Here is a 15,752-nt window from a genome sequence, read left to right as displayed (position 1 = left end):
TGGGCGAGCGGTGCCATGTAGACGTTGAACAACGTTTGGCTGAGGGATGAGCCTTGGGGTACTCTGCAGATGATCCCTGGTGGCTCCGGAGCGGAAGAGGGGGAGGCGGACGCTCTGTGTTCTGCTGAAGTGGAAGGAGGATGTCCAGTCTAGGGCCTTCTCCTGGATTCCAGCGACGTAGTGGCATGTTCGTAGTGTGCGGTGGCAGACCGTGTCGAATGCAGCTGATAGGTCCAGGAGGATGAGGGCCGCGGTTTCTCGGTTGTCTAGCAGGAATGTGATCCTAAAACTTTGCTAAAAGGGGCTATCCACTGTGTGGCTAAAAAAATGTTCTCTCTGCCCAGCCTTACATCAATTGGCACCAATAGGCATTCTGTTTAATTTGTTTAATGATATCAGCTGTTGTTTTGAGATTGATAGTGAGATTTTGAGATTGATTGATATCTTTAAACTGTTATTCGGTTACTAGTACTAGGAATCACCCAACTCCTTAATTTGGGCCATGCATAAATGTGTTTCTCCTGTAGGTGTCTGGGCACCAGAAGAATGTTTGGAAACTTTCAAATACTTTTCCTCCAAAACACAGGGACTTAAAAAAAAAACAATTCTAACTTTTTGTCTTCTGGACTTTCATCTGGACCAATCCACTTGCTGTGTCTGACCTGGGCTCCATCACTGTTAACTTGAAATTGCACTTTGGCCTAGTCTACCTTGACCATTGACTATCATTGGTGCTTTACCTTTTCTTGGTGCTATTTCTACTTAAACTTCAAAAACTCATATTGCACTTTGGTGTCATATTGATTATTGCGTTTTGCTGTAGTTTTTCTAAATCGATTGGACTTTTTATAAAAGATTTTTTAGGGTTCACTCTGACAAGAGATGTGATTAGTCCTTGAGGTGGGCAGCCACCCATTCCAAATAAGAATCCAATTTCTTACACCTATGTCCGCAAACATTTTATTAATGAAGCCGAAACCTGTATGTTAACTTTAGTATTCAACATTAGTATTTAACATTCTTAATCTCAGGTCACAATAAAAGTGACACGTTAACAGTCAACCTCTGTAGTTTAAACTACCTATTTTAAATCAATCAGGATATTCATTACATATCTGTAAGTGTCACAGGAGAGCAGTATTCTAACCATTTGAGAGCCACACAATCCTAATGACTAAACATTGATAATCCTAGATAGTACTTGTAGAACAGAGGAAACCTGATCACATACTGAGATGCTCAAACTAATCTACACTTCAATCTGTTTGATGCCCGGAGGAAGACAAAATCATCACCAGAATAGCCAAGTAAGCATTGAGATATGACTGCAGCCCAGTAATGGATACAGTTTTTTCAGGCTGCACAAGAAAGATTGTTCTCAGTTGTTTACATCATATTTTAAATCTGATGATACTAGGACACTGGTGTCTCGGAAACATTTTTACAGATGCCAAAATTGATTTGAAGTTGACGAATGTTCTTTTAACACTCAGTAACTTATCTCACAGCTTTGTGAATGGATGAGAGATGCTTTTTGTGACTCGCCGTAAAGGTCCTGTGTTTTTCCACATGATAACCACTGTTTCTTCAATTGCATGTCTAAAATGAAATTCTGATATTACTGGAGTGCACAGAGTCTGCTTCCAGTCATCCTTCATCTGTAGATTTATAGGATCACAGCAGTGAACAATGCATCGCAAAGCACAGCGGGTACGGAAAAAGCACGTCTATATTTCCAGACAGAATTCTGTGAAGAGGAATCATTTTATTATCCAGATGAATCATATGTAGTTGAGTAATTCCTGAGTGTCAGGACATTAAACTGAGTATTGCTGGGTGTCATTTGAAAATGGTGGGATTTAGATTTATGAATTATGCAAAATGTAAGGTACACTCCTAGGCCGTGATTACGAGTTGAGAAGAGCAGTCTCCCTATGTGGAATTCTGCTCTGCCCTGTCACGACTAGTCTGGTGTTCCTGTACCCAGTTTTCACAGATGTGGCCAGAACTTTTGGCTGGAAAAATCGCATGAGGTTTCAGTTGTAACCGCATTCAAGCCTTGAAACCTAGCCTGCCCAGCCTTTTTATCTGGCACGTGGGGGTCATGCAATGTTGTTTGTTCTTTGTCAGAACTCTCCTACCCACACTTTCCCTCACTCTATACCACAGAAGCCCCTGCACAGAACTACCACCTGCTCACGACATGTGCTAAATATGAGCATTAAACCCCTCAGAATAGGGAATACTATACCGCATACTGCACAGAAATTCTCTGTTAACAAGGTTATTCCTAATTTCACAGTGTCTAATTTGTAATTCCATAGGAAATTACCCGGATGTTACTCTGTGATCATTTACACCCCACCTATACCACTTCTGTGCAATGCATGCGTACAGTAGACACCATAATGTACGTGCATATGCCAGGTGTACCCATAAGGTGGTTACATTGGACTGACTGCCCTTGTGTTTGTATTTTTATTTGTTTGCAATGCATGCAATACCCATTTTATGATTGTGCAAACATTGGTAACCATATACTTTGGCCTTATAGGAAAGTTAAATATGCCAATTTGGAGTAAGTCAATTTCGACATGGCAATGCACACGCAATTGGGCCAGGTTAGCAATGTCCTAGTGTTCAGAGTCCAAAATCCGGCAATCCTTGCCACTTTGGAGCACAAATAACCTTAGCAGCCTCCATGAATGTTTTGGGAATTGCTTACTGTGGTTCCACATTAACTCCCCTACAAATAACTGATTTTCTACACATTTGTTATTACTATTGAAAGGTAATGTATTAAGCTGAGAGATAGTTTATTTTTCAGGATAAGTATACAAAGAGCAGCCAACAGACATCTCGGTGGGTGACTTGTGTTATCGTGGTTGTTGTACATTCATCTCCCTGATAGCATGTAGTCTTTGTTACCATTTCTTTATTACTAGTATCAGGGAAGTCAATGTTTCGCAAAAATCCTTACAACTTTGCCTTTAACCTTGTCTTAAGGAACCATCTCCTAGCTCATCTGCAATTAGTACTGAATTGTTATGCTTCTTTGGTGCCATCCAATAATTCATCTTGTTGTGATGTATGTTCCAAAACTGGAACATCCTGTATGTAACACTGTTCTTGGTTTGAACACCTATTGGTCATGAGTAAATACTGCACTCTCACATATATTTTGACTTTATAATGTCCTTCCAATACAACCTGTATTGGATGAACACATTCTTGACTGGTTATCCACTGGTAGTCACAAAAGTTAGCTCTGTGTTAAAGCTAGTTTCCCAGATGTTGGAAAGATTTACACATCTACCTATAAACCTTGCAGAGAATTAGCTGTGCAAATGGAAGCATGTATTTGTGGACAATCCTGTTTCGGGAATCAGAAATGGTGCACTTCTACATTTATTTATGAGATTTCCTCACACATTCATTCTGCCATTATGCTAGAAGCCTCTAGCAAAGTCGCTTCTCTGCTTGGTCCACCCGAATTTTTTTGCCATTTACTGCAACTATTTTTTTATGTTTTTTTGCTATTAGGTCTCTGCACTGCAACACTGTCTGTCAGTACCACAGTGCATGTGCTCTGCCCCAAAAGTGGGCTGTAAAGGTCGTATCACCCAGTTGGTGTATTTAAATCTTCATTAAGGCCATTGTAAGTTGGAGCATGTATTTGTACGTTTAAATATATGTATATATGGTTGGTCTTTCAATGGTAAATTGTCATTGTGGAACCATGTCTAGAGCAGGATATGGTGTATATAACGCTGCAGCTGTCCCTGAGGGCTACTGGACTGACCAAAAGCAATGTTAACAGCATTTGGATTAAAATAAGACTTAGCAATGTATTTACACATTGGGGACTGGGACAAGGTGCTGAGGCTTAACCAGACAGGGCACAACCTCAGTGGGCAAGATACCAGGTTCCTCCTCCTCAAAGTGTTTTACATCGCTAAAAAATGGCTCAGCGGGACCTCAGGGTAAAAGTATTAGGCCTTGTGGAGCTCAGACCAGCTACATCATCCAGCCTTGCCCCGCTGATGGATTTTAAGAACCAAAAAGATGCTTTGTTTGAAGGTAATACTTAGACCATGGCAAGGTGGATACTCTATCTAAGCAGCAAAACAACCTTTGCGGCTCTCAAATCTGGCTTTGCCCTACTCATAGCTTTTGGTGCCAAAATCAATGGCTTCAACAGAAGCTTGACGGTGATGTATTCAACTTTGAGGGACCACTTTGAAGGGACCATTGCTTCCTTGACAATAGACCTTGTCACCTACAAGACTTTGAGTTCCAAGAAGTAGAGTAAGTCTCTAAGTAAAAACTTTAACCAGAGTACCCTGTTTGGTATAGTTGGCCAACACTACTACAGCTTGGACTGCTTGAAATCAGACCTCAATCAATCAAGGAATGTTTATTTAGACTGATGGCCTTTAAACAACATAATATTAAAATGTGATAGCAAATACATATATAATGATACATTTAAGAAATAAAACCATAAAAATGACCCATATAAAATATCTTTTCCAATAAAGTCTGCAGGTAATCCTATAAAATACATTTGCACCCCTACTAAATCTCCATAAACACTGCACTGGCTGCCCTAATGAATCTTCCAATAGCAAATGCTATGCTTAAAAAGGCCATATCGGTTAGGAATTCTACAGAGTGCCCATGAGTCCATATTCAATATTTCAGGAATATTGGGCGTAACCATTGTCTCCCGGGTTGTTTGATTTTTGGCAATCCAACAAAATATGCAACATATCACATTTAGGGCATCATTAGAGCTTTGTCCACCTTCCATCCTGATGGAAAATGGGACCGCCCGCCAAATGTGCGGTGGTCCCGCGGGGGAGATTAGGATGCGCCTGCCACACTGGTGGGTACATCACGCATTTTTAACATTGCAACGGGCAGTGCTATCAGCAGCACCCGCCACAATAATTAAAATGCATGTTGTGCAATTGCATGCACAAAGTGGCAGGCACTGCGCAGTGTCTGCCACATTGTGCATGCAAATGCAGGGATGTACCATAGGTACCCCTCATGTGCACCCCCTACAACATGGGGGACCGCTATGAGCCCCCAACAGTAAAAACCGCAAGCCTTTCCATGGAGGCAACGCTGCCATGGAACAGCTCATTACCGCACTCATCACAATATGATATGCGGTGTCTCACAGACACCGCCACCATATTGTGATCTTTTTCCGCCCCGTCGACAAGTCGACTGACGGAAATCCGGCGGACGGTCTTTCCGTCCGCCGGGGTTCTCCCGCCATACTAATATGGCAGGGGAAATGGATGGCGGGCGGAGGGAAATTTAAGATGGATCGCCACCGCCATGCGGGCGGTGGCGATCCGCCCTACATCGTAATCTGCCCCTTAGTATTCAACCCACAAGAACTGTTCCCTCCAATACCAATCACTTTTGCTTTTACCATATTACTTATCTTGCAAGGGTTGAGTCCTGTTCCTACTCTCAACACTTCAGTTCTTAGTACGCTTCAGTTCACATACGGATAACTCACTTTATTTCACCATGCATTTAACATAAAATGCACCAATTTATTTCTCTCTCTTAGATATTGATATGTCACTTTTGTTGGACAGTTCTTTGCCCAGCGTTTTTACCTCACTCTTGGAGATTTCTATTTGTAAGGTCTGTGGGAGCAGCATTACTTTCATATCTGTGCAAATGGCAACCGGGTTGGTCCTAACCTTTTTGCCCATTTAACTCACTTTGCACAATTTCATTCTTGCGCCACTGAGAAACTTTCTGTCCATCCTCCACACTCAATTTGCCCCATAATCTTATTAGGGCTTTTGCAGCCAGAATAGTCCATGAAATCATGCCTGTTTCTAATCTTATTGCGTAGATCATGGCTGAATTGGGAAGAGACAATAAATACTTCAGGCATTTAGCCTCCTCGGCGTCCCACCTTTTCCAGTAATATATATTAGTTAAGCTCCTTATTGGAGTGACGGGGGAATAATTGCTTCGTAGGCTTTTAGGACTGGTCTACATGACATTTCTCCAAAGGCCTTATTAAGGGCCACATGCATCAAAAGAAAAACAGGTCACAAACGGGCAGGTTCTCAGAATCTGCCCCTTTGCGACCAGTATTTTTGCATTTGGGATGCATCATCCCAAATGCAAAAATCGCAATTTAAGTAATCTCTACATTGCGATTACTTAATTTGCAATTGCATTTAAGGAATCGCAAATTGAGATTCCTTAAATGCAATGCATTAAAGTATAACATTTAGCAATTTCGCTAATAGGAATCGCAAACTACCATCAATTTGTACTTGATGGTAATTCGCAAAAGCTTTGAAAAATACACTAAAGTGCGTTTTTCAAAGTTCCATTTTACACACACACATGCCCTTGGGGCATGTGTGTGTGCAACATGTCTTTAGGGGGATAGTGAGTGTGTTAGCAACAGTTCTTTATATCATTAGGCTGAATCCTTGCTCATATAGATTGAGTCAAAAGTCCATTTTTGTGTAGAAAAAGGCTGTTTATTGATTTTAGTGTGCAACTTGTACTCATATGTCGATTTCAAGGGTACAACAGGGTGTCCTTTTGACACCCTGGAACCCTTGAAATTGCATTCTCAATTTGAGTTTCTCAAATTGAGAATCGCAAATTGAGAATATCTTCTCATTCATTCCTATGTGCCTCTAGGCCCATAGGAATAAATGGGAAGGTATTCCTTAATTGTGACTCGCAATTTGCGAGTCGCAATTAAGGAATGATAAGAAATCACAATTTGTTTGCGATTTCTACATGCATAGGCATTTGCGATTCCTTAATTGCGATTCCTCAATAATCGCAAATAAGGTATCGCAGAAGACTACCATGATGCTTGTTCCCCAAAATATTTTCAGCCCACTTACCGAGGCAATAGTCCTGGTCTTTAAAGCCTCTAGCTGGAATTTCCATTTCATGGACCACTCAAACCAGACTCTGAAATACTTATATTCATTTACTAATTCAAGTCTCTCCGAGCCTAGGTGCCTATTCAATTTGCTTTAAGTTTTTCCACAGCAAAGGACCCTAGTTTTATCCATATTTACCACAAGTTTTTTCCAGCTACAATAATTCTCAAATGAAATCAGACCTAAGTCCTTGGTCTCCCAGGAGCTACTTTGAACTATTTTACATCGGTACCCTACTTTTTCTTGGTGCTTTGTGCCTTAAAACCTAACCTTAAAACATTCATACATTGAGTTCCCTTTGTCTGATCCAATGTCTTTTGTAAAGTTTACTTTATTTTTCAAAACTGGTTTGGGATTTTTATTGTGTTTTTTTTAATTATTCTTGGTACTCCTAGAACTTAACTCTTATTTTTCTGAGGAATGACCTGCTGTTTAAGCCACTGCATCCAGGGGTTGATTGAGCACAGTTTTACAGAGCAATTATTTGAGATCTAACCAGAGTGTGTTTATTCATTTGGTAAAAGTACTCCCTTTCTAAATTAATAACACATCTTCTGATAAATCCTGATAAATCCTATGTGAGGAAATTGGCTTGCTTAGTATTCAAGGTGGGTCAAATTGCAGTTACAAAAGTGAGTGCTTACACGCTTTGAATTAATTCAGTCAGTGACAGGATGGCTTTGGTTTTCAAGCTGAAAATGTATGCAAGTATGTATTTGATTTATAAAATGCAATCTTTGGTACAAAACAACATATCTCTAAAAAGGAGTGGAAATGTTTTAGAGAGCGATAGCATTTTGAGGAAAAGCTTTCTTCACTAGTAAAACGTTTCTCTTTTGCAATAGCAAAACACATTTGATGGAACTAATGCACTTGAGAGTCAAATTTGCACAGATCTGTATTTCTATGTGCAAAATGCATATTTATGTGAGCATCAATGGGAATATGCTGTAGGTGGAGATATCCAGAAGTGCTTATGGGTTCTTTTGTGAATACTATCAAACTTTTTATTCTAGAATCAAACAGCTAAACTGATTTGGTATTTCAAATTGAAAATGTACATTGTGATAATCATAGCCCTATGTGCAGGCCAATGTTGAGTGATTTCACTGCAGATTCATAGCATCAGCTAAGATACCATCTAGAGAACCGTTTTGTCTCTTTTAAACTTTAGCTTTATTTCTTGTTTTTTTATCTACATGACTGCTTCTTCTCAGACTTTTCAAGAAATTTGCTTTGTGCTTGATAACATACTATAGATATTTGTTATAACAAAGATGATATCTGTTACAAGTTGTGGCCCCTGTGACCACTGTGGAACCCAAGTCACACAAGTTGGTCCCTTATGTAGATTGAAGATGGTAAATATCTACCAGAAAAATTTAAGCAGTGTTTGGGCCATCTCCAGCCTGAAAGATCACTTAACCAGACCATTTCTCAGCTTGTTACATTACTTGTACTTCGCATTGTGAAATTGTAGCTGGGACGAGAGTTGGCCATTAGGGACTCTGCTACTATAAAAGATGACAAGCCAATTTTTATTTTGGGCGACCCAAGGACCACCTCCACATATACTCCACATGTCCTCTGAAAGTCTACAAGAGCTGTTGCCTCAACCAGTTGTTTTAAGAGGTGGAGCTCCAGGGAATTTTCAATGATCACGGTGCTCGTTAGCACAATTCCAGCAAAAAAACTCCTTTGGAAAGGCCTCTATTATGCAAGAGAAACCATGAAAATGAGGCAGACTTGGAAAAGAGGAGCTGAACTGATTTTGTCTTGTATGTAAACCATGTCTTAACAACTGATAGATAATTGATGCATCTCTATTCAAAGGAAATGCTATAATTGTACTTGCATTACAAATAAGTATAAACCAAGTAATTGAATAATACAAAATTGTTTTTATTTTTCACTAAGGCTTTATCAATGTGGCCTATTTAATATTTTATGCATGAAATTGTATTTTGGCAGTTCGTTTCCCGTTAATGTCCCAGTTATAGAAGATATTTTTTGTACACATGCATTGGTAGAAACCGTTTATTTTTTTAATTTGGGAAAGTGAGGATACTATTTTGCAAGCAGACGGTAGCCAGACCATCAGTTAATTGTAACTTTTTGATGGTCGTTTAGGATTATCTAAACACTTCTGGGACTTAGCATACAGTATGAAATAACTATTTACATACTGTACTCCATATAATGCCTTCCATAGTATAAACATACATTTTCAGTAATTCTCCAACCAGGCAAATTCACTCCATCTCTTAAACCTAAAACCAGTTTTATTATCTCATATTATCAAACATGCATCAAACGGTTGAACCATGTCTTCTATGTTTTTTTTGTTTTTTTTCTTATTGTACATATTTTTAATTCGGTTTTAAATGTGTCTAAAATGGTACTGTGCACATTAATGCTAACTCTCGCGTGTTTGTCTTTGCCTGAATAGGAGGACATGAACCTGAGTGAAGAACGCAAGGCTCCGCTGAGGCAGAAGGACTTGGCCACCAAACGTGAAATGGTTGTCCAGTACATTTCTGCAACTGCCAAATCTGTAAGTAATGATAAAGAGCATTCCGAGACAGACCCAAGTAATGAGCTTAGCGTCTCCTACTTCCTTCTTTTTGAGGTTGGATACATCACGTCTCTGACACAATTTATTCTCCTCGAGTGCGCAGAAAGCATTTCCCTCCTAATGTACTTTAACATGCCGTCAAGGATGGATAAACGCTTTATTAGAAATGAGTACACATCTCACGACGGCTCAGGGATTTGAAACATGGCACTTTTCTTCCTATAAACCTATAAGACGTCACACACGACAGCGCTAGGCTAATCTTACGGATTTTAGATTTTTTTTGTGTAGTGTGCATGTCGCCATTGACACAATGATAGCACCTTAGTAAATCATTCTGAAACAAAATGGCTGCTGAAGTAATCTTTCTGATGGCTTCCTTTCGAGTGTGCAGTAGCCTAGCAGCTTGCAGATGAGGATTTTTTAAATCGTGAAAGCTGGTGAACACAATCCAATGCATTTAAATGTACAACCTGTTTTGACTGAATTGTGAATTGAATACTGCTCGTTTTAAGTTGCATCCCCTGCAGGTGTTATTAGGTTTCATGCACTCTCGAAAGAGTGGGGCAGTTGGCTAGCCCATGTCAATTGCCCCATGCAGTATAGTGATATGTACTTCACATATGCACCCAAACATGATTACTAGCCTTTTCCTGTTTGAGGGTCCACATTTTGTTTTATATAAAATCAAGAGAAAAGTTAATATTAATAGTGCATTCAGCACGGCATCTTGTAGTTTTCATTTTGCATCTTATTTGGAAATGTGTTGACAACCACTTTCAAAAATTTTGGAAATGTAGTTGAGTGGTATTACATTTTCAGAAGACAGGTTGTTTTGGACCAAATTCAAGAAAAATAAGATAAATACGCTTAGTCTCCGATTATTTCTCTTCCTAAGAGGGGGAGTGGAAATATGAATGCTTCCAAGTCAAATTAATTGCGACACATAGATATGCGAGGGATTCATATTTCGAAAGGCTGCTTTGCAGTATTAACTGAGTGTGTTGAAAGACACTCTGTGTTAAAGCTATACGCGAAACCAAATGGCTCAATATCTGTTTTTTACATTGTACTTTTTGGCAAGTGAGAATAAAGCCATCTTTGTGTTGACTATACCCTTAAATGTTTAGCAAGTGCACCTACTAAAGAGACCCGGTGAATCAGAGTATCATTAACCCCTTCGCTGCTGGCCAGTTTCCGCCGCTGTGCGGTAAACAAACGAACAGGGGCGGGCCATGACGAACCCCAGCCGTCATCAGCACACGAGCACCGTAGTGCATGACGGCTGGGGTTCGTCATCAGCATACAAGGGGTTAAAGGCTCACTGTGGTGTAGACCGAGTTGGCAGAAGCATACTTGTAAGTTAACCTTAGATTATTCTGCACGTACCCCAAGTACTGTCTTTTGAATTGCCGGCATTACTCCTTAGTTCAATGATTAACGGATGCATACCAAAGTGAAGGCGAAAAAAGATGTTTCTCAGTGATGGGATAGAATATCTCTGGTATCAATAAAACATCAACAAATTTAAAATTTGAAGAAATGTAAAACAAACAAATAAAATAACTATCTAGAATCCTTTCAGCTTAGTGTTAATTATACAAAGCACATACTTAAATGTAAGAGCACCCTTCTATGCTAACCGTTCTACTGAGATCATGTATACTGTATAGCCTCCTGCTTGATTTTAATTTAAATGCCACACACAACTATTTGTTGCACACAATAGGGCAACCGAATAGTCCCTCAGGAGACTGGGTACAAATATATGAACATATAGCTACTCCTGTAATAGAAAATGTACACTTAGTTTCTTAATTCAAGGATTTGGAATAAATAATATCCAATCCCACCAACAGATTAATAAAACATAGATAATTATACAAACTATGCAGTTACAAACAAATGATAATAGGCGTACCTCTTTATCATGAACAAACATTTATATTTATTAGACAATAATCCATCTAGGTTTAGTGTCAGGAAACAAGCACTGGCCCACTAACAAAAATGATTTCCACGACAGTCCAGGTAGTGACCTTTGTTGAAATTGGCCCTTTCTAAGGTGCTTTACCCCGACTTTTTGCTTTTGTCCCTCCTGGATTTCCAATGATCTATGTGATTCCTTGGGATTTTGAGTGCTTTGACACTTCCATTCTGTGCCAAAGCGCTGTGCTTGTCATTTACATACTGGTGATTGGTGTATATATGGGTGATTTGAGTTAGCTTGTCCAGTGGTAAGACATATACCTAGGGAAAATGCTACTCTGTGGGCCTGCAATGCTGGTTGTGCCACCCATAGGGGTAGCTTTCAAACATACCACAGGTATGCCATGGCGAGCCTGTGGGAGCAGGTTACTGTTACTCAGCATGGCATTTTAAAGCTACTTGCCAAAGTTCTGCATGTCTTTCACTACCTCTGAGTACTACTTGGGGGACAGGGTGCGATGCAGGTAAGAGGTAGGACATGTGCACAAGCTGTCATAGTGAATTACATCGGATGGTGTGTACTGTACTGGTGAGGCCTGCTTCTCACATTGTTTAACATGGGGGATCTGTGGCTATTGAGCTGTATTTTCTACTTGCAGAAGAGTAGTGGTATGGAGGTTGGTATTTATAGATTAGTAATGTCAAACCCACTCTGGTAGTGAGAGTAGTTTGATATTACTAATGTGGAAATGTCTATGCTTGTGGCTCTGTTTGCCTTTCAGCCTGTCACCAATCTGCCTCTGGGTGCTGGGGGGACAGCTACATTCCTGATAGACATCCACAAACTAGGGATACTGCTGACCTCTGACTCTGAGGGACTTTCCTGGAACATATAAGAGAGGATGAATTGGCACCTGCATTCCAAGGGGCAGGGTACTGGCCCCACTAAAGATATTGACCAAGCCTCCCAGGGTAGGATGGCAAAAAGAACTACATTTAGAGGGGGCCTGTGTATTTCAAAGGTGGCCTTTTGAACTGACCTATTGTTCAAATACCATTGTGTGTGTGTAAATACTGGAGCTATGTCTTCAGGAGTTTCGAGATGCTTTAAGGATTGGAACCATACTATGCTGGTTCAACGCTGGAACATCAACAAGAGGAACCATTGGGGCAATGGGACAGCAACTTGGATTATCCGCAGACTTTTGGTGGCCTGGGGCTTGTTGTGCTTCAGGAAGGGGTCTATCACTTGGTGTATTTTGCCTGGATGTTGCTGGCCTGCAGCTAATTGCCAACTGTCATGGCCTGGATCCCTTAGCACTCTCCAAGTGCCGGTTGGCTGGCCTCTTTGCCACAAAATCCCAGGGACAGAAAGGATCTCCCCATTTCCACAATATTGTAAGGACTGCGCAGGGTGCAGCGGAAACGGATGGAAGTTTTCTTCAGATGGGACAAGGGCAATCTTGACGGATTCAGTGATCACACTGTGCAGAGGAGTGTGTTTGAAAAGATCAATGAGCTGCCCACATGGGGTGCCATAATGTGAGGAGTTTGAGGAGTGCTGGGGAAGCTTGCTGAGTCCGAGGGACCCTAGCTTGCAACCAGAAACCTGTGCTAGCTTGCAATTCGTAGTGTGTGGTGTCTGAGAGATGTTTGGGGACATTTGCTGAGTCCATGGGACCTGAGCTGGAAGCTTGGATTGTCTCTGACCTCCAGTTCAGGCGGATGACAGTGCCTGACATCTCGGCCTCAGTCTGAGGTCGCTTTATCTCTCTCCCCAAACCTACTCCACAAGCGACCCTGTTGTTGGTAACAAAGTGACTGGACCCGAGGGGACTTGCTGTGCTTTGTGTGCACCCAATGCTAGCTGCCTGGAGCAACTGCAGTAGCACCGCCACCTGGGAGGAAACATTTCTCCAACTAGGAAGGGTACCAGCTTCTGGTTTCAGTCTCTTACCCATGGGGGGATAGTGAGCCCAAACTTGTGAAAATGTTGCTGGGTTCCTTGATGGCCTAAACTGGATGGACGAAACCAAGTAACTGGTTTCTTCTGCTTTAGGTGGTCCCAACAATCTAATGGAAGTGGCATCAGCGTGTGCAATGTGTATCATTGGCTGATGAAATTAGAGTGGGTGTGGAGCTGGGTCACGAGGCATAGTCAAAAACTGTGATTTCTTGACCATTACAACTGTATGGGGTATGCAATGTTGGGAATGTCACATGTTATACTAATGTGATGGCAGGAAAATGGAATACCTCTGACCAGCAAACATATATTTTAAAGTTGTTTTGCCCGAGGAAGTGCGCACATGGGTTTACGGAACATACTATGCTGAGGGGATAATGGGGCAAGTGAATACCTATGACTGGTACATATATGTTCATGCCATTCTGCTGCTAATGGGAAAGGTCGACAATTGCATATAACAGTAAAGCATATATAAGATATGTATGTCTATTTGATTTCAATGTGTGTGTAATACAAAAACCAGAGCTTTATACATACGGTGTGAAGTCTTTGTGTATTGTAATCAATGTGTTGCAGGTTGGTGCTTTGCCAATACTTAACACTATTACCCTCAGATTAACCTGTCTGCTCTGTGCAAAGCTACCTAAGGGTGAACACAGGTTATCGTACTCATACTATCTAGGACAGTGGATTATGTCTGGCTTCAGGGCGTCTGAGCCAGCCAGAAACAGCTGAGTCTAACACCAGTCTAGGCAACCATCCACCAAAACTATCAATCTTTGTGCAATCCTCTCAGAATCTTTTCCTTGTAGAAGGGGTGTAAGGTCCAGTCAATAGCATTTGTATTGAGCTGTACGTCAACACTTTGGTCTCCAGGTGTCTGAGTACTCGAGGCCACCCTCAGGACATAGCGTCGGATCTAACATGTATACCATCACCCAGACAAGAACTTCATGGAAGTCAGAAATGTCCTTATTTAACGCAAGGTGTTAATCCAGACGTTTCAAAAGATTCATAACCTCCGATGTATACGTCATCTTCAAAATCAAAAAACACCAAGAGCCCGGGTGCATAATATAAAGCAAGAAAGAACCACCCAAAAATAATTCAAACGTACAACTCAAAGACCTCTGCTTAAATGATCGCAAATGATACTTTCAGTAAAAGCAACCACAGCCGCAGTATCCTCTGCCTGAGCATATAGACAAATCATACAACATCTGATCATTTTTATGTTCTAAGGAGAACCATTTAGGCATGTCTACATTTAGCTTTAGCTTATAAAGGACAGCCTGACACGAATTCTACGAAAAATTACAAAACGGAGTACAAAGCAGAGACAGAATGTGCTTTGGAAGCACCTTTTGCAATATTTTGCTGTGTATGCCCTTTGAAACCACCGCTTGCAGTGAAAACATCATCTTCTGAATCTTTTTCATAACACACTCTTAGATGGTATTGCTCATCAGCTGATGTAGCCTGTACAGCAAAGGAGTCCTACTCCCAGCTTCCACATTGTTGTACCCAAGATGTTGCTTCATTATGAGATCCTCTCTGTAGGGCAGTAGGAGCAACAATTGCCCAGCTATTACCAAACACTTCCAGTATTAACAAAATCGCAGACATTGGCTTTACGAATGCTTGTTCTGAAGTGGTCTCTCTTACAATTTTTTTGAAGTTTTATATTACAGCAGTTCTGTGTTGTCTTTATATATTTTTTTCACTACTTTGCTCTCCCTATTTCCTAGCTATTTTCCTATATTAGCATTTTCAATATTCTTTTGTCATTGAGTCACTGTCCTGTTGGTTTCTTTTTGGTATTCTTTAACGGAACAGAACCTCTACGTGCTCGATCATAGGGTGCTCCTACAGCGAAGCACTATTTCCCCGTTTTAGTCAGTGAGAGGAGACATCCACAACCTCTGGGATGAGGCTTTCTAGGGTGGATTGTAACTAGACGTATGTAAAAAAAGAAAATGAGTGCAGTGGAGCCCTGACGTCATTCCATGGTTACATTTGCCTTAAAAGGAATGGGCATGCACAAGTATATACTTGTGTTGCAGTACTCTTTGCATTATAAAGTTAGACCATATTTAAAGAAGCAGGCCACCTACACTTTGTTATAAGCACCAAAATATTCACATAAAGACTGCTATTTGGCAATTATTTATATTTCTATTGAAAATATCCCAGGAGTGACTCTGTATTCCTGTTGGTGTTTTCATGTATTCTGTGCTGTTCTGAAAACCAGAGCTGAATGACAAACAATTTAAAACTAGCGCATTGCAGTAGTGGCAGAGCAGAGCACCAGCCTGTTTTGTTAATT

At 40.7% G+C, this 15,752-nt stretch overlaps 1 protein-coding gene across 1 annotated transcript in view; it reads left to right on the top strand.

Moving 5' to 3' along the window:
* Positions 1-15,752, top strand: part of DIAPH2 (diaphanous related formin 2) — a 3,821,702-nt gene that overhangs the window by 388,618 nt on the left and 3,417,332 nt on the right. Inside the window, exon 3 of the mRNA XM_086964614.1 lies at positions 9,403-9,507. Coding sequence (XP_086820740.1) covers positions 9,403-9,507 — 105 coding nt within the window. The remainder of the gene's footprint in view (positions 1-9,402; positions 9,508-15,752) is intronic.

Source organism: Lissotriton vulgaris, chromosome 4_1, assembly GCF_964263255.1.
Source record: "Lissotriton vulgaris chromosome 4_1, aLisVul1.2, whole genome shotgun sequence".
NCBI lineage: Eukaryota > Metazoa > Chordata > Amphibia > Caudata > Salamandridae > Lissotriton > Lissotriton vulgaris.
This window is presented reverse-complemented; position numbering and strand designations above follow the sequence as displayed.